Genomic DNA, 19,003 nt, shown 5'->3' with positions numbered 1-19,003 from the left:
AAAAATATGAATGGAATGATAAATTACAAGAAGATTACATTTTAATTAGGATTATACGGCAAACTTTTGAGCTGACGTCATCAATAAAAAAAAATTTACGTATGCTGGTCCCGACTACGATTATGGTTTAAATATTTTTTAGAAAATCCTGTCATGGATGTAGACATTTGTGACAGCCAAAGAGGTTTTTTTGAGAAAATTATCTTTGAATTTAGACCAAATTGAAATAGACATTAGGCAACAGGCACATTTGGGCAAAAGAAAGAGAAATTAGGGTTACGGCTTCAAATTTTGGACGTATTTACAAACTTAGACCGACTAAAGCAATAGCTAAAACTGCGGAGTCTCTGTTGTACAGTACACTTAGAGGTAATAGTCATACATACTATGGACAGCAAAGTCAGGAAAAAGCTGCCAAGTGTTTTGAAATAAATAAAAATATAAAAACTGAACGGTGTGGCTTGTTTTATTTCAAAACAATTTCCTTACTTGGCTGCTAGTCCAGACAGGGTTCTAGAGGATAGGAGTGCATTAGTCGAAATTAAATGCCCTTCAAAATCGCAAGATTTGTCTCCCGAAGAAGCGGTTAGAAAAAAAATAATCAAATTTTGTACATTGACATACAGAGAATTGAAACTAAAAAAAAATCATGATTACTACTTTCAAGTCCAGAGACAAATGCTTGTTACGGGTATTTCACAAGTTTATTTTGTTGTATGGACACCCAAAGGACTAAATACAGAAAAAAATTATAAAGACGAAGAAATATGTAAAAAGATGGCAGATAAACTTGGCAGATTTTACTTTGGCGCATTATTGCCCGAAATAATTGATTCAAGAAAAAAGAAGAACCTGCCTTTGCGAGAGATTTTTTTAAAACAACTAAAATTTGTTTCTATTTTTTTATGTACTTTAATAATTTATTAGGAGTACATTTTTCATCACCAAGAGTTGCATATTTTTATTATAAATATATTTTGGAAATGATTTGTCGGCAAATGAAAACATATACGAGCACTTTTTTCGAGTAAACAATGAAGGGAGAAGTTACTGGGCGTAGGGCTTTTTTAAAACACCTCGTTTCTGGGATAAGTAGTAGATACACTTAGCTACTTATACGTGTTAAACAAAAGCTGTATTTTATATATTTTTTATTATTATTATAAATATGTTTATTAGTTTTATTAATTAAGAAAGCAAAATATATATTAACAATAATATTACAATGAATTTTTAGTAATCATGTGTATTGAATTCAGGATCCTGAGTGGAGTATAAAAATATTATACTTCCCCAGTTTTAATTCGGTTTTATGCGTAAAAGTCTCTCTAGAAGAACTCTAACAATCAGCTTATGGTAGAGCAGGCGATAAGGGTTTTCCCTGGAAAGTCGCTTCCGTAAATTTTAGTGGCGCTCCTATCGGCAAAGTACTGAACTAACTGCTCAAATTTTGTCGAATTGATACCCATTTTTTTCAATAATTGTTAGTTTTTGTTAAAAACTCTGCTAACCAATAGATCATTAATTTTCCTCTGATATTCCTGTTAAAATTATTCGACGTATTTTGCATTAATTTGTGGTATATTTTGATTTTAATAAACACATTATTATTTAAACAAATTGTACCACTAACAAACATTTAATGACTCTGCGCCCTGTAAAAAGTGATGTTTTATCCATGTGCGAACTTTCAAGCGATTCTATGATGGTTATGACTCAAAAAACTGGAAAAGAAAACATACAATGGTGCTTTTTACTTCCCGAGCGTAAGCAAAGGAAGTATTGTAATCGAGTCCGTCGGCCGACTCTCTACTTTTACGTTTTCTCGATCTTTCATGACCCCTAGAAGACGAAGAAATAGGTCTCCCATTTCCGTCTGTCTGTCCGTCTGTCCGTCCGTCTGTCCGTCTGTCTGTCCGTCCGTCTGTCCGTCTGCCGTCCCGGATTTTTATTAGACAGATAATCTCCGAAAGTACTCGACCGATTGTTGTGAAATTTTGTACTTATATTAAGAATATCATGTAGATGGTAAAACGCTAACCAAAATTTGTCTAATCATCCCCACCACTAATGCGATGACGTCACTTCAAAATTGTACATAGTAAATGGGTTTTCAATTGTATAAAATAACATAGTCCTACACATGTAGTTTACAACTCTGAATCGACTTTTCACCCGAAACGTCCAGATTTTTGGAAAAAAAATCAAAATTATAAAACAACATTTTGAAATTTAATTTTTAATCTGCTAACCAGAATGCTTTGAAATGTTGCAGATGTTTTAAGGCTATAAAGAGCATCATAAATCTTTAGTCAAAAAATATTTGCTTATCCCCTCCAAAAACTTGATGACGTCAGCTCGAAAATTTGCCGAATAAATCATATCTAAAATGTACAAAATATGATCAGTCTGTACTTGTGATCTATCACTCCATTCATATTTTTTGGATTTGCATATACAGGGTGATTCAAGAAAATAAATGAAAGCGTAAATTTATTTTACTGATTTACTCAGGAACTACAAAACCGAATGCTTCGAAATCTTGAAGATATTTTAAAATTATCATAAGCATGGTAAATTTTTGATCAAAACGTATTTGGTCGTCCCCCCTAAAAAATTTATGATGTCACCACAAAATTTTGCTGAAAAAATCCTATCTAAAATGTACAAAATATGGTGAGTCTCTTCTTGTGATTTATCATTCCATTCAAATTTTTTCGATTTGCATATACAGGGTGACCCAAAAAAAAATAATGAATGCGTAAATTTATTTTATTGATTTAATCAGGAACTACAAAACCGAATGCTTTGAAATCTTGCAGATGTTTTAAGGTTATAAAGAGCATAATAAATTTTTAGTCAAAATATATTTGGTTATCTTCTACAAAAAACTGATGACGTCAGCTCAAAAGTTTGCCGAATAAATCGTATCTAAAATGTACAAAATATGATGAGTCTGTACTTGTGATTTATCATTCCATTCATATTTTTGGATTTGCATATGCAGGGTGACTCAAAAAAATTAATGAAGGCGTGAATTTATTTTATCGATTTAATCAGGAATTACAAAACCGAATGCTTTGAAATCTTGGGAATATTTTAAAGTTATTATAAGCATGGTAAACTTTTGTTCAAAATGTATTTGTTCATCCCTCCTAAAAAAATTGATGACGTCACCCTTAAATTTTGCTGAATAAATCCTATCTAAAATGCAAAAAATATGATGAGTTTGTACTTGTGATTTATCATTCCATTCATATTTTTTAGATTTTCTTAAGAGGTGGTTCAAAAAAATTAATGAAGTCAATTTATTTTATTGATTAAATTAAAGGCAACACTTATTATTAGTATTACACCCCAACCAACCCAATTTGGTAGACACAAAATTTGTTAAAGGAAAAACTCGGTTGAAACATAAGGGTAGCACGCTTATTTACATCGACTTTAACATTACAGACCTGCATTTGTTTTATGCGCTCACTTGGTTCCGCGAATGTGAAATAGACATGTTTATAATCAACCAATTGTGAATTTCACCGTCAAGAATTAAAATAAAACCCAATGTTTTATATAATAAGCGGAAGTCGAAGCAATAAAACCGATGGTCGTTTTGTTTACAGTTTCTCTGTTTGACTCTCACGTATGCTGTTACGCCTGTCATCTTAAATTAAGAATGTTTATACATACACGATTTTCAGTTGCCTCTGATACGTATACGTGAGTAAATTGTTTCGTTATTTTATTGATTATAAAAAATCAATATTCAAAACGACCCAATTCATTTTCCCGAAAATTTGAGAATGTAATAATTTTATTCTTAGTATTACACTACATCTATCCCAACTGATATACGTGTCCTTGCAAAAATGTTGATGACGTCATCGCAATTTTTTTTTAAATTCCCACTACAAAAATGTAATGAGAAAAAAAAACACAATAGGCATGCAGTCGTCAAGTTTCCGACAGCGAGGGAAGTACTGTCTAAACTCTTTAGACCAATTTTTTTACGATATTTCTCAGCCATATTTTTTTAATTGATTGAACTGGTCTCTGCGCTCTAGAATATGAAAAAAGCTGCAGTTTGATGTAAGATACATCTATATTACAGTAAGCAGCTTGTAATATTCTGGTAAATCTAGTGTCAATTTGTCGAAAGTAAAACGCGTCATTAAAAATATTATGACATTTTTTCTAGTACTATGACGCTTCTCCATGTTCTCTGCTATCACTTTGAAATGTCAATTAATTAAACTATAACCAGAATATAACTCACATTCGTCATGCAACATCATTTACACCAATACTGAGCGTTTTAAAATAAATATTATGAAATTATTATAAAGTTACCTTTTTTTTTTGTATAGAAAAATTTGTGCACAATACATCAAGTTATAAAGCCGTACAGTGAAAAAGTTAATCAACGGCAGTGGTATTTAACGCCTGCAATTATTTAAATGAATCTACATAATGACTAGGTTGTACTCTCTCTCCCCCGCTCAAACCTATTTTTAATATTTTTCCAACTCACACAGCGAATTGTCATTGGTCGATTCGAACCGACGTCATAATTTCAGTGATAAGCGAACAAAACCGGTGTCTCGTCCCATTCGAACGTCCCAATACCTAATAAAATAATGCGAACCCACATCGTACACACTTCGTAATATACGAACGACAAGCTAACGTTTATACGCAGTTTACGGTGAGTGTGTGGAGCGGCGGCGGTGCGGTGACTTGGCAGAATACTTTTAAATCCGAAGCGGAGCACACGCCTCTCAAAATGTTTTTTATCATGGTGTCGCTGTAATCTAGTGACCTAAGACAGCTCTCAAACCAGTGCCTACTCGATATAGACTTGGCGGAACTGTTTTGGAAACAACCAGGACTTTCAGTGAGCTACAACGTGGACAGCGCAGTGTTAAAAACTATTAAACTAGAATAAATCGAACAATAACTTAGCTGATATGGGATTATATGAAGGTATTTTTACATCATTATCTTGTTATTTGTCAGTCCGTATCGGACTTTATTTGTTTTATATTTTCTAAAAATATGTCGATCGGCTCGAGTTTTGGCCTACCTGGTGAAACTTTGGTTGCTGTGTAAGTAGAAAATCGTATATACTAATTGCACTTAACTACATGATTGTTCAACTATCAAGGACAAGGCTGATTAGAAATTTTAGCTCCTTGCTTAATGAAATAAACAACATAGATGTAGCGTTCATTAGCGATGAATATTTTAGCGCGGTCTTTTTTTAAACTTCGTAAAAGGCGATTGAGACTAATCGAGCGTTTCAAGTGCACGTCTTCTGGGAGGACCATTCTCACGGAGGGATTCCGCAGATTGGGTTTATTATGCAACGGTTGACCAAAGTTCAACACGTATTTCTGGAACAAAATTTCTATTTCAGATACTTAACCAATCACATGCGACAAGCATTTTTATTTGCCAAGAAAACAAGTTTGAAAAGGTAGATGTTGGCCAAGCGATATTTTTCCCTTGATTTGTAATTTTTGTTTACATTATGTAAATAATAAAAAAAAGGTGACAATACAAGCGAGCTACGAGTTGAACATTCGCACACCAGCGCTATGACGAGTGATAACGATATTTTTACCATGCAGCAAACTAGTGAATCATATCGAGAATGACAAATCGAATCCATTTTGAAGCGTCTTTTAATTACATGCCGATTGACCATTTCAAACTACATCCCATTGCTTACACTCAAATGCAAAATGCCGCCAAAATGAAGCTGTTACCTGTTATAGATTTGAGTGGGCCAAAAAATGGCTAAAGTTTGTTTGACCACAAATTTTAAATATTCCGCCCCTGTTAACTCAATTATTTATTAAGATATTTCAATCAGTCTGGGTAGAGTTTTTTACGCTCATTTCAACGGTGTGAAGTTTATTGCAATCGGACGTATACTTTTGGCAAAAACTTGGACAGAAGTTTATATGTATTTCCCTAGGCTGGAATATGCTTTAGCTCACCCTTAAAATGATGAAGAGCTCATGTATGTATATTATGGTTAGCTGCTTTCTTAACCAATTCTGTGCTAAACTCGTTTTAGATTTCTCTTTGTGGGGACGAACCAAGCATAATAGTATTTTTGAGTATTTGGGTAAAAAATAATTTCAAGAAATGCTAGTAACGGTGTGTCTGTCAAAAATTAATAGAACGTCGTATCATATACCCATTTACAGACACCTTACAATGATTACTAATTTTACTTAAGAACTGATATTGTAGTCACTCGATTAGGATGCTAAAGACTTAAGTCAAGATATAGATAGCTGTTTCCAAATTACGTGAACTGTGCAAATATATGTTTAATCCTCGTTTCAAAGCACGTTTCTCACTGAGTTGTAGATGTATAAGGAATATTACTTGTTTTTATGTGGATTAATATTGACACTAAGTACAAATATATTTTTTAAACATAAAAATGCATGCACTCACTCAGACGTGCTTACAGTAGAATTTTTCATAAATTATAAGAACAACCAATTGTAAGTAAATGCATATATTATATAATTCTCAGTCAATATTGCACACAAAATACTGTATTTTCAATGTCAGTATGTCTTTAGTATCTCATGCTGCTTCTTAACATGATAATATGGTCATCTAAAATGAAAGATATTCAAATGTTGCTATGTTGACGTTCACAGATGTTGCGTTATTGTTTTTTTTGCTGAAAGCGTTATTATTATAATTATGGAATAAACATAATGTCAGTCAGTTTCCTTGTATTCCGAAAATTTTCTGGGAGAATGGAGTAAGATGTTCCTGATTTAATCAATAAAATAAATTGACACATTCATTAATTTTTTTGAGCCACCTGCATAAGCAAATCCAAAAAATATGAATGCAATGATAAATCGCAAGTAAAAACTCATCATATGTTGTACATTTCGGGTAGATTTAGAAATTTAACTCTTTACTGTGGAAATTTGCAATGTAACACCTTCAAATTTCACAAGTTTGTACAAGATTAATAGGGGCAATATTAGTTTTATCTTAACAAATACTAGGCCCGCCCACCCGCCCCCTATTTTCTCACAGGATAGGTCATCTGCCGAAATAAGTCTTTTCTTAGCAAATACTAGTCCCACCCACCCACCCTTTTTTTTCTTCGAGGGTATGTCATTTGCCAAAATCAGTAATATCTTATCAAGTACTAACCCCGCCCACCCGCCCCCTGTTTTCTCACAGCATATGTCATGTGCCGAAATAAGTGTTATCTTAGCAAGTACTAGCCCCGCCCACCCACCCTTTATGTTTTCAGAGGCTAGTACTTGTTAGTATTTGCTAACATAAGTGTTATTTTGGCAGATGACATATCCTCTGAGAAAAATAGGGGCGGGTGGGCGGGGCTAGTACTTGCACAAGTAAAACTTATTATTTCAAATGACATACCTTCTGAAAAAATAGGGGGCGGGTGGGCGGGGCTAGCACTTGCTAAGGTTTTGCCTCTATTAAACTTGTAGAAACTTGCTAAATTTAAAGTAAGTTTTTGCAAGATTAATAGGGGCAAAATCAGTTTTATCTTAACAAATACTAGGCCCGCCCACCCGCCCCCTATTTTCCCAGAGGATACGTCATTTTCCGAAATAAGTTTTATCTTAGCAAATACTAGACCCACCCACCCACCCTCTCTTTTCTTAGAGGGTATATCATTTGCCAAAATCAGTCTTATCTTACTAAGTACTAACCCCGCCCACCCGCCCCCGTTTTCTCACAGGATATGTCATTTGCCAAAATAAGACTTATGTTGGCAAGTACAAGCCCCGCCCACCCACCCTTTATTTTCTCAGAGGGTGTATGTATTTGATAGTGCTTGTTAAGATAATTATTTTGGCAAATGCCATACTTTCTAAAAAATAGGGGGCGAGTGGGAAGGGCTACCAGTTGCTAAGATAAGACTGATTTTGCTCCTAGTAAACTTGTAAAAACTTACTTAACAAATACTAGCCCCGCCCACCCGCCCCGTATTTTCTCACAGAATATGTCATTTGCTAAAATAAGGCTTATGTTAGCAAATACTAGTGCCGCCCACCAGCCCTTTATGTTCTCAGAGGGTATTACTTGCTAGTATTTGCTAAGGTAAGTGTTATTTTAACAAATGACATATCCTCTGAGAAAATACGGGCGGGTGGGAGTGGCTAGTACTTGCTCCGATAAGACTGATTTTGGCAAACCCCATACCCTCTGAGAAAATAGAGGGCGGGTGGGCGGGGCTAGTATTTGCTAAGATAAGACTGATTTTGGCAAATAATGTCATATATTCTGAAAAAATCGGGGGCGGGTGGGCGTTACTAAGATAAGACTGATTTGGTCCCTATTAAACTTGTAAAAACTTGTTAAATTTAAAAGGTGTTAAATTGCATAGTAACGAGTAAAATTCCTAACTCTGATCGGAGATCTATTTTTTAACAACACAGTCATTAATTTTTCTGAGACACCTGTATAAGCAAATTTAAAAAATAATAATTATATATTAAAAATAAATCACAAGTATAGACTCATCATATTTTGCACATTTAAAAAAATGCAAAATTTTGAGATAACGTCATCAATTTTTTAGGGGGCGATGAGCAAATAGATTTTGATCAAAAATTTACGATGTTTTTGATAACTTTAATAACTTTAAAACATCTCCAAGATTTCAAAAGGTTCGGTTTTGCAGTTCCTGATTAAATCAATAAAACAAATTCACGCATTCATTAATTTTTTTGAGCAACCTGTATAAGCAAATCTAAAAAATATTAATGCAATGGTAAATCACAAGTAAACCTCATCATATTTTGCACATTTCGGGCAGACTTAGGAATTTAACTCGTTATTAAGGAAATTTGCAATTTAACACTTATAAATTTCACAAGTTTTTAAAAGATTATTAGGGGCAAAATCAGTTTTCTCTGACAAGATATGTCATCTGCCTAAATAAGTCTTATCTTAGCAAGTACTAGCCCCGCCCACCCACCCTCTCTTTTCTTAGAGTGTATGTCATTTGCCAAAACCAGTCTAAGTACTTAACCCGCCCACCCGCCCCTTGTTTTCTCACAGGATATGTCATTTGCCAAAATAAGACTTATCTTAGCAAGTACTAGCCCCGCCCACCCGCCCTTTTTTCTTCTCAAAGGGTAGTACTTGCTAGTACTTGCCAAGATAAGTTTTATTTTGGCAAATGACATAGCCTCTAAGAAACTAGGGGCGGGTAGGCGCGGCTAGCACTTGCTTAGATAAAACTGATTTTGGCAAATACCATACCCTTTGAAAAAATAGGGGGCGGGTGGGCGGGGCTACCACTTGCTAAGATAAGACTGATTTTTGCCCCTATTAAATTTGTAAAAACTTATTAAATTTAAAGTAAGTTTTTGCTAGATTAATAGGGACAAAATTAGTTTTATCTTTACAAATACTAGGCCCCCACCTCCTCTATTTTCTCACATCGTGTCATCTGCCGAAATAAGTCTTATCTTAGCAAGTACTAGCCCCACCCACCCGCCCTCTGTTTTCTCACAGGATATATCATTTGCCAAAATAAGACTTTCGTTAGCAAGTACTAGCCCCGCTTACCCGCTCTTTTTTTTTTCTCAGAAGGTAGTACTTGCTAGTACTTGCTAAGATAAGTGTAATTTTGGCAAACGCCATACCCTCTGAGAAAATAGAGGGCGGGTGGGCGGGGCTAATACTTACTAAAATAAGACTGATTTTGGCAAATGCCATATATTCTGAAAAAATAGGAGGCGGGTGGGCGGGGCTGCCACTTGCTAAGATAAGACTGATTTTGTCCCTATTAAACTTGTAAAAACTTGTTAAATTTAAAGTAGGTTTTTGCAAGATTAATAAGGCAAAATTAGTTTTCTCTTAACAATTACTAGGAACGCCCACCCGCCCCCTATTTTCTCCCAGGATATGTCATCTGCCTAAATAAGTCTTATCTTAGCAAGTACTAGCCCCGCCCACCCGCCCCCTATTTGCTCACAGGATATGTCATCTGCCAAAATAAGACTTATGTTAGCAAGTATAGTCTAGGAAATATCGTTGTACCCTATAAAATTTTATTGACAATAACGAGACGTACACTAGTACAATAGCAAGAGATATTTACAACTTAAAGTTGACGCGTGGTGATAATCCGCAGATCTTAAATTTCTAACACAGCGGAAGTCCGACAAATTCGAGTGGACTGGTGTGAGCCATATTTTATTGTCAATAAAATTTTATAGGGTACAACGATATTTTCTAAACTATACTAGCCTCGCCCACCCGCCTTTTGTTCTCAGAGGGTAGTACTTGCTAGTATTTGCTAAAATAAGTGTTATTTTGGCAAATGACGTATCCTCTGAAAAAAATAGGGGCGGGTGGGGGGGGGCTAGTACTTGCTCAAATAAGACTGATTTTGGCAGACGCCATACTCTCTGAGAAAAAAGAGGGCGGGTGGGCGGGGATAGTACTTGCTAAGATAAGACTGATTTTGGCAAAATCTATACCCTCTGAAAAAATAGGGGTCGGGTGGGCGGGGCTACGACTTGCTAAGATAAGACTGATTTTGCCCCTATTAAACTTGTAAAAACTTGTTAAATTTAAAAAGTGTTTAATTGCCTAGTAACGAGTTAAATTCCATAATCGGTTATTTATTTTTTAACAACTTATTAGTCATTAATTTTTCTGAGAGATCCTGTATAAGCAAATTTAAAAACTATTAATTATATATTAAAAATAAATCACAACTATAGACGACAAACCTCAGATGACAGACAGATATACGAAAACGAGAGATCTGTGTTTTCGTACACTAGGGGTCATGAAACGTCGAGAAAACCTCAAGGTATCCAGTCGCTGGGGAAGTAAAAATCCGATATTTGTTTAAATAAAGGAAAAAATTTACTTTTTAAAGAAAAATTACTGTTATCATTGCAACTAATATAATATCTTATAAATTTTGGATTGTGTTTTCAATGTGTTCTCCTTATCTATCATGTGAATAAAATACATTCCGTTGTTCTGAATCATTAAAAGCAACATTTACAAAATAGTATATTAAAGAACGAGTTCCATAAGGCAAATATTAAGGCACGAATCCAAGTTTTTTCGCAAAATTTAATTTAAAATTGCTTTTTTTTAAATCTGGGGAATTTTGTCGGTTGAAGTTCGAATTTTCACAACAACAACTGTAATTCGAATCAATTCGAGTTAAAATTGGTTTAAATGTCTTGTGAAGAAGTTAGTGAAGTCCTTACGCCTCCCGAAATACGGGAAATTTTAATTTGACATTATTGTCACCGACATTCACCTGACATTTCTTGTCATGGCTACCAATCTTACCGATCTAAGTTGCACCAGATCATTTGGGTGCTTTAATGGCTCTATTAGAAAATCAAAAAACGTGCGCGGTAGAAAAAGAGACTCGTTAGAATCATCATCCATGTCAAAATCGATAGTTTTCATTGAAACCAAATATCTTATAGCCGCGCTTGATCTTTGCTTTTAGACATAATTCAAGAAGTAACTGGTAGATGCGCTGACGAACTTCTTTTGTTAAATTAGGTTTTTTTTCTTTGAATAGAAGCAACTGGTTTTATTTCCAAGGCCATATTTTTTCGACACCGGTATTTTAACGAAGTCTCTTTAAATTCGTTTAGAAATAAAGAATTATTGTTACCGAAACAAACACCTTCAAAGTTTTTTTTACATTAAAATGTTGCATTTGACGTACACATGGTAAACAAAACCTCTTTTATTTTGAGACAGCGGGGATATTTTTACTTATTCTATAATAAATATATTATGTAATGAAAAACTACCGAGAAAGTAATAAAAACACGATCAGAGACAGCCATCGGTTTTTGAAAGTGTGTGATCGTTTTTCTCGTGCAATATTTTAAATAAAAAATATTAAATCACGACAGGATGACGAAAGTGTCGTTTGAAACTTTTGAGATTTGGCAGTGGAGCACTTTAAAACGGATAGGATATAAATATACTTATATCTAAGTAAGCAATTAAATTATTGTGTGTCGTGTCAAGTTATTCTTATCAAACCATTGTTTGCAGTTTAAGTTGCGGAAATTTACGCATCACTCGTTAAATCCAGTGCGTTATTTCTCGCACACCAGTTCTTCCAATTTTTATAGTAGTAAAAATTCAAATATGTAGTGTTACACTCTGATTATGATTTATGTGTCATCGTTTCGAATGTATCACTTCCTGGAATTTTCGTAGAATTAAGTCATGACGTCTATAGTTCAAAGTATGGCTTAACTTATCTATACTAGAATCAAGGAAACGAAAAAATCGCGAAGGAAAACTACTAGTGTCGTAATTTTTGAATTCGCTATAACTTGAGTTTCGTCGATTTTTTATCAACAGCATGTTTTACTAGAGATACTAAGTACATTTAAATGAAATCAAACTATAGGTTGATAACATAACATGCAACTTTGTCGGGTAACAGCAGTGTGAGTAATTCACTGGGGAATACGGAGTGTGATCAAAATCGCCGACAACCTTTGTAGTGTCCAAAAGTCAATCCCAGACCTACCGTAAGGAAACTCCGAATTGAGTTTAGACTCTGGACTACTCGAGTTGTAAATTGACTTAACTGCTTTTAAATACACCCGCAGTCTAGGAACAATAGCCTTGGATGTCTAAAAACGTAAAAACTAAATAACATTTCATATCTTCGTTAATAAAATTCGTTTTACTTGATTACTAGTTAACACCACGTTAACACTATGCATATGTCTACATCGTACGTGCGTCACTTCTACTCACTGTTAGAGATGGTAGTGTTAGTGCTATTCACGTGATTTCGTGTGGGATTTATCTCAACATTTTAATTTTAGAAAACAATAATAATGACTCAACTTTAATGTGGTTATCTCCAACAAGACAGAGACATCTTTTCGTTTTTTCCTAATTATTCACAGTTTTAAATAATCGTAAATTAGAACGCGATTTTATTTTGAAAACTAGTAACGCGTTCGAAATTAATCGTTTCAATAAGTCAGACGATTAATAGATGTTGCAATTTTTTTAATTATGTAATTATTTAAAAATAATTGTCCTTGAAGGTTACTTTAATTAGCACATTAATGCTGGCATATGTATACTTTTTCCCTGATGTTGATTGAGTAGTTACCTTACTACTTATAACTGTTAAGAAAATTGCGTTTAATTGTTCAATACAAGTCGTATTTATATATGTGACAAATTATAAAAAATGTCATTAAAGCTGGAAAATAACTAGACTGGAAGGTGAAACGAAAATTTAATTGTTGCTTCCAGTTATGGAACCGCTTATTTTGTCTCGGTTTTAAAGGACATGATGTTTTGTTGTTTTTGATAATACTAAAGCGTTAATTAAAAACAATGAAATTGCTTAAATTCATCTTCTTTTTGAGTGAACCTTGAGTTACTGTTGCTTCAGCAATTCATTCCTATGTCGTATAATTATTAACTTTAACAGTGAAGATCATTTGAATATTGGAAACTGTAAAACTAGGATCTTCTCCATCTTATCAGTTTAAATTGTCACCGAAATATCATACTTATCAATTTATTAGGTAGTAAATCTTATTACGCTGTAAAGTTCATCCTATCGCTACTCCTTTATCATCTATTAAGCAAAGTTCATCTATTTCTCATCTTAGATAATCGAGATGAGACACGACAGTTACAAGTGTTTTAATAATAATCGTGTAGAGAATAGCTGATCTCCCACCCATGTTTTATTAAAAAAAAAATTCTTAGATTCGTAGTAGGTAAAGTTCAATTTATAAAAGAGTTTCGCTTGCAAATTGACACCAGCGTTATCAATAAATGAGTCACTTTATCACAGACAAAGTTACAGTAATAAATTTCACGGAATATGAAATGTTACGCGTGCAATATTTTTATTCGTTACATGTATTTAGAACATGTACAAGTTAAGGATTGCTTAAAAAAAAGCATGTTTAAACTTGTAAACTAACTTCCATTTATTCGCTTAAATTGTATTTGCTTACAAAGACGGGTAAGGGATAACGTTGATCATACGTTGTCATAATAGTAAACTCCGTAATTATCCAGAGGTATCATGTTTACGTATTTTTAAATGCTTATTTAAGAAACCCAATATCTCATTGTTAACCAAACTTCTTTCTGTATATTTCTGCGTAAATAATTATTAAACTATTACAGCTATTTATGTTCATAATCGTCAGTTGAGCGCTGGTTATAACTAGATTTTGGGTAATAAATTGTGCGAATATTTTTTTAAAAAGGCAAACGTTGACAACAAATTGACATTTTTAAACCGCAGTTATTACCTCCGAATAACATTTCCAATAAAAATTTGACAAACTTATTTAGTAAGACCTTACACTAGGTGAAATCTATAGCAAGAAATAATAAACAATAACGACACTCCAGTCGTAGTCACAGTAATTTAGACTAATTCAGAATAAATTAAAGCCATCAAGAAATTGTTTCGTCCTATAATAAACCTTTTTAATCTACATAATTTATATAAACAGAAATAACGAATAAAGCTTGTGGAAAAGTTTTCGAACGTTTTTGTAATTTTTTTAACCACAAAAGGGTAAATTTAAAATAATGTCTAATTAAAAAATAATAATAACGAAATGAAGGAATTAATTTAATTAATTTACCAGTCGCTGTAAGACTCGGTAATGAGTATGGCTACTAATTGTCACCACGATTCAACGTAAGTATAGGTAATCGTTTTTACTGCTATTCTGGTTTTATTAACGTCATATTTACTTATGCTAAAATTTTCCATTATGCAGAGGTTATTAATTTTTTCAACGAACAGCAAATAACTATGCATTTAAATATCATACCTGAAGCGCAACTTTTTCTGTTTCAAATTGATGTGTATGTTTTACGACCTTATCACAGAGGTAATGATAATAAGAGGGTCGCTATTTTAAGCTTGGCGGCGACTATTCATAATTATAGCTGGACAATTATTTACGCAACAATCACATTGTTGTACATGCTATTATTTAATATACTTTAAAATAAATAGTGAATTCTAATATAAAAATGAATAATAATAAATCTTAATATATTTACCATTTTAGACATGTTTTGATTTTTTTGTTGTCGAAATAAGTCTACACATATTAAGAAACAAAGGCAAAATGGAGCCCCACCCACCCACCCTGTCTCAAGTGTGATGATTTTTTTATTCGTCGTGAGCCAAGAGGGCGGAGCTTAACTGCAAAATCCCTATTTCTCTATGACAAATTAAAACATTTTTGTGTATCGTGTTGTTCAAAGATTACTATGTATATTAAGAAAAAATTAAAGCCAAAGTAGCACCCATACTTGCCCTGATCTAAATAGTAATGAAGTTTTTATTCGTTGGCAAATCTATGGGCGGAGCCTAATTGCAAAATCCATATTTCCTTACAATTTACCATTTTAATTGTGTTTTACTAAGAATAAAAAAAACATCACAAGTGAGATGGGGTGGGTGGGTGGGGTTTATATTTTGCCTTTTTTTTTTTCTTAATACACATTCTTTTAACAACATGATACTCAACAACGTGTTTTTAATTTTTTGTAAAGAAATAAGTATTTTGCAGTTAAAAATCATCACAATTGAGATAGGGCGGGTGGGCGGGCTTACATTTTGTCGTTTTATTTTAATATGTGTAGACTTTTTCAGAACATGAAACGTAAAAGATGTTTAAAATGGAATTTTTGTAAAAGAAAATATAAGGCTCCGCTCTACAATTGTAAAATCCATATTTCCTTGCAAAAACGTACCATTTTAACCATGTTGTAAGTTTCTCGTTGTGAAAAAGTGGCTATGATGATTTTTTTATTCGTCGTAAGCCGAGGGGCAGAGCTTAATTATAAAATCCTTATTTTTCTTCGAAAAATTGCCATATGTTCTTAAGTAATCGTGTTATACAAAGACAACTAAATGTATTAATTGAAAATGAAATCCAAGAGAGAAGCCCCACCTATCCGTCTCATTCTCAATCGTGATGAACTTTGTATTCGTTGTCAGATCAAGGGGCCGGGCTTAATAGCAAGATCCATATTTGTCTACAAGAATTTTTAAGTTTCTTGGTCTGAAAAGACGACTATGTCAGTTAAGAAAGAAGGGAAAATATTATAAGCCCCACCCACCCGCCCTATCGCAATTCCGATGATTTTTTTTCTGATCGTCGAGAGCTAAAGGACTGAAATTTAATTGCAAAATCCTTATTATTTCTCTACAAGAAATTACCATGTAAGACATGTTTTTGAGTATCGTGTTATTCGAAGAATACTATGTACAGTACATATATTAAGAAAAAATTAAAGCCAAAGATTAAGCCCCACCCGTACCTGCCCCGATCTAAATAGTAATGAAGTTTTCATTCGTTGGCGCAACTAGGGGCGGAGCGTAATTTGCAAAATCCATATTTCGTTACAAAAATTTACCATTTTAAATGTGTTCTAAGTTTCTAAGAATAAAAAAGATCATCTCAAGTGAGAAGGGGTGGGAGGGCGGTTTTTATGTTTTGCCTTTTTTTCTTAATAGACATAGTGTTCTTTGAATACCAAGATATTCAAAAACATGTTTTTAATTTCCTGTAAAGAAATAAGTATTTTGCAGTTAAGCTCCGCCCCCTTGGTTCACGGCGAATAAGAAAATTCATCAGAATTGAGATCGGGCGGGTGGGCGGGCTTACATTTTGTCTTTTTCTTTTAAAATGTGTAGACTTCTTTTCACAACATGAAACTTAAAACATTTTTAAAATGTAAATTTTGTATAAGGAAATATCGATTTTCCAATAAGGCTCCGCCCTATAATTGCAAAATCTATATTTCCTTTCAAAAATGTTCCATTTTAACCATGTTCTAAGTTGCTTATATAAGATGTCTATTTATATTGAGAAAAATAAAGCCCCACCCACCCGCCCTATCTCAATTCTGATGATTTTTTTTTTATTGGTCGTAAGCCGAGGGGTAGAGCTTAATTGTAAAATCCTTTTTTTTTTGTACTAGATTCTGTATAATTTACTAGGATCTTTAACATCTCTGGAATCTCTGTATATCTAGATCCTATGGAATCTCGAGAATCTTTAGAGAGTCTGGAAACTTAAGAATAATTTTCAGAATCTTTGGAATTTTTAGAGCCTCTAGGATATTTAGAATCCCTAGAATCTTCAAAATCTCTACAACTGCTGAAACCACTGTAGTCTAAAACTTTTATATCTTTGGAATTTTTAGAATTTTTACAATTTTAGAATGTCCACAATCTTTGGTTTCTCCAGAACCTCTAGAGTCTCTAAAAACTCTAGATTCTATAGAATCCTTCGAATTTTTTGAACCTGTAGAATCTCTAAAAATCTGTAGAATTTCTAGAATGGGTAGACTCTAAAACTTGTACAATTTGTGGAATTTTCTATATTTGCATAATTTTTTTAATTACTAGAATCTTTTGAATCTCTAGAATCTTTAGAGAGTCTGGAAACTTTGGAATCTCTAAAATCTTCACAATGTAACGAATTTTTATGGCCTCTAGGATACTTGGAATCTAAAACCTTTGAAATCTTTGGGATTTTTAGAATTTTTACAATTTTTAGTATTTCTAGAATTTCCAGAATCTCTAGAATAGCTGTAATCGCGAGTCTCTACATATTGTACAATTTCTAGAATTTCTAGATTCTGTATATTTTTTTTAATTTTTAGAATCTTTGGAACCTCTGGAAACCCTGAATCTGTAAATCCTCTGGAACTTCTAGTATCCTTTCTAGCATACTTAGAATTCCTAGAATTTTTGGAATCTTTGAAATTTTTAAAATTTTGTACAATTTTTAGAGTGTTCACAATCTTTAGTATCTCCAGAATCTCTAGATATTCGAGAATTTCTAAAAACTCTAGAATCTTTCGAATTTTTCGAACCTGTAAAATTTCTAGAATGGCTAGACTGTAAAACTTGTACAATTTCTGGAATTTCTAGATTTTGCATAATTTTTTTATTTACTGGAATCTTTTGAATCTCTAGAAACTCTAAAATCTTCAGAATGTAACGAATTTTTAGGGTCTCTAGGATACTTAGAATCTAAAACTTTTGAAATCTTCAAGGATTTTTAGAATTTTGACAATTTTTAGAGTGTCTACAAATTTTAGTATTTCCAGAATTTGTAGAATCTCTAGGATGGCTGCAATCGCTAGGCTCTACATCTTGTACAATTTCTAGAATTTCTAGATTCTGTATAATTTTTTGAATTTCTAGAATTTTTGGAATCTCTGGAAACCCTGAATCTGTAAATCCTATGGAATTTCTAATATCTTTAGAACGTCTGGAATCTTTAGAATCTCTAAAATCTTCAGAATCTAAAGAATTTTTAGGGTCTCTAAAATACTTAGAATTCCTAGAACTATTGGAATCTTTGGAATTTTTTAAATTTTTACAATTTTTAGAGTATCCACAATCTTTGGTATCTCCAGAATCTCTAAAAACTCTAGAATCTATAGAATCCTTCGAATTTTTCGAACCTGTAAAATTTCTAGAATGGCTAGACTGTAAAACTTGTACAATTTCTGGAATTTCTAGATTCTACATATTTTTTTTAATTACTAGTATCTTTTGAATCTCTAGAATCTCTAGAATCTTTAGAGAGTCTGGAAACTTTGGAATATCAAAAATTTTCAGAATGTAACGAATTTTTAGGGTCTCTAGGATACTTAGAATCTAAAACTTTCGAAATCTTTGGGATTTTTAGAATTTTTACAATTTTTAGAGTGTCTACAATTTTTTGTATTTCCAGAATTCCCAGAATCTCTAGAATGGCTGCAATGGCTAGGTTCTACATTGTGTACAATTTCTAGAATTTCTAGATTCTGTATAATTTTTTGAATTTATAGAATCTTTGAAAACCCTGAATCTGTAAATCCTATGGAATTTCTAGTATGTTTAGAACGTCTGGAATCTTTAGAATTTCTAAAAGCTTCAGAATCTAAAGAATTTTTAGAA

The 19,003-nt window shown here is 33.1% G+C and overlaps 1 protein-coding gene across 11 annotated transcripts in view; it reads left to right on the top strand.

Annotated features, from left to right (window-relative positions):
• LOC135136657 (hepatocyte nuclear factor 4-gamma) overlaps positions 1-19,003 on the top strand; it is a 68,818-nt gene that overhangs the window by 29,020 nt on the left and 20,795 nt on the right. The window contains exon 1 of one of the 11 annotated variants that reach the window (XM_064066046.1): positions 4,613-4,980. The exons of 8 other annotated variants lie outside the window; for them this stretch is intronic. In XM_064066046.1, coding sequence (XP_063922116.1) covers positions 4,965-4,980 — 16 coding nt within the window. In that variant the 5' untranslated portion in view covers positions 4,613-4,964. 2 more of the 11 variants (XM_064066047.1, XM_064066049.1) reach the window with 2 other exon arrangements.

This window comes from Zophobas morio, unplaced genomic scaffold (assembly GCF_036711695.1).
Source record: "Zophobas morio isolate AGI-343-1 ecotype UQ-CSIRO unplaced genomic scaffold, CSIRO_AGI_Zmor_V1 ptg000026l, whole genome shotgun sequence".
In the NCBI taxonomy this organism is placed as follows: domain Eukaryota; kingdom Metazoa; phylum Arthropoda; class Insecta; order Coleoptera; family Tenebrionidae; genus Zophobas; species Zophobas morio.
This window is presented reverse-complemented; position numbering and strand designations above follow the sequence as displayed.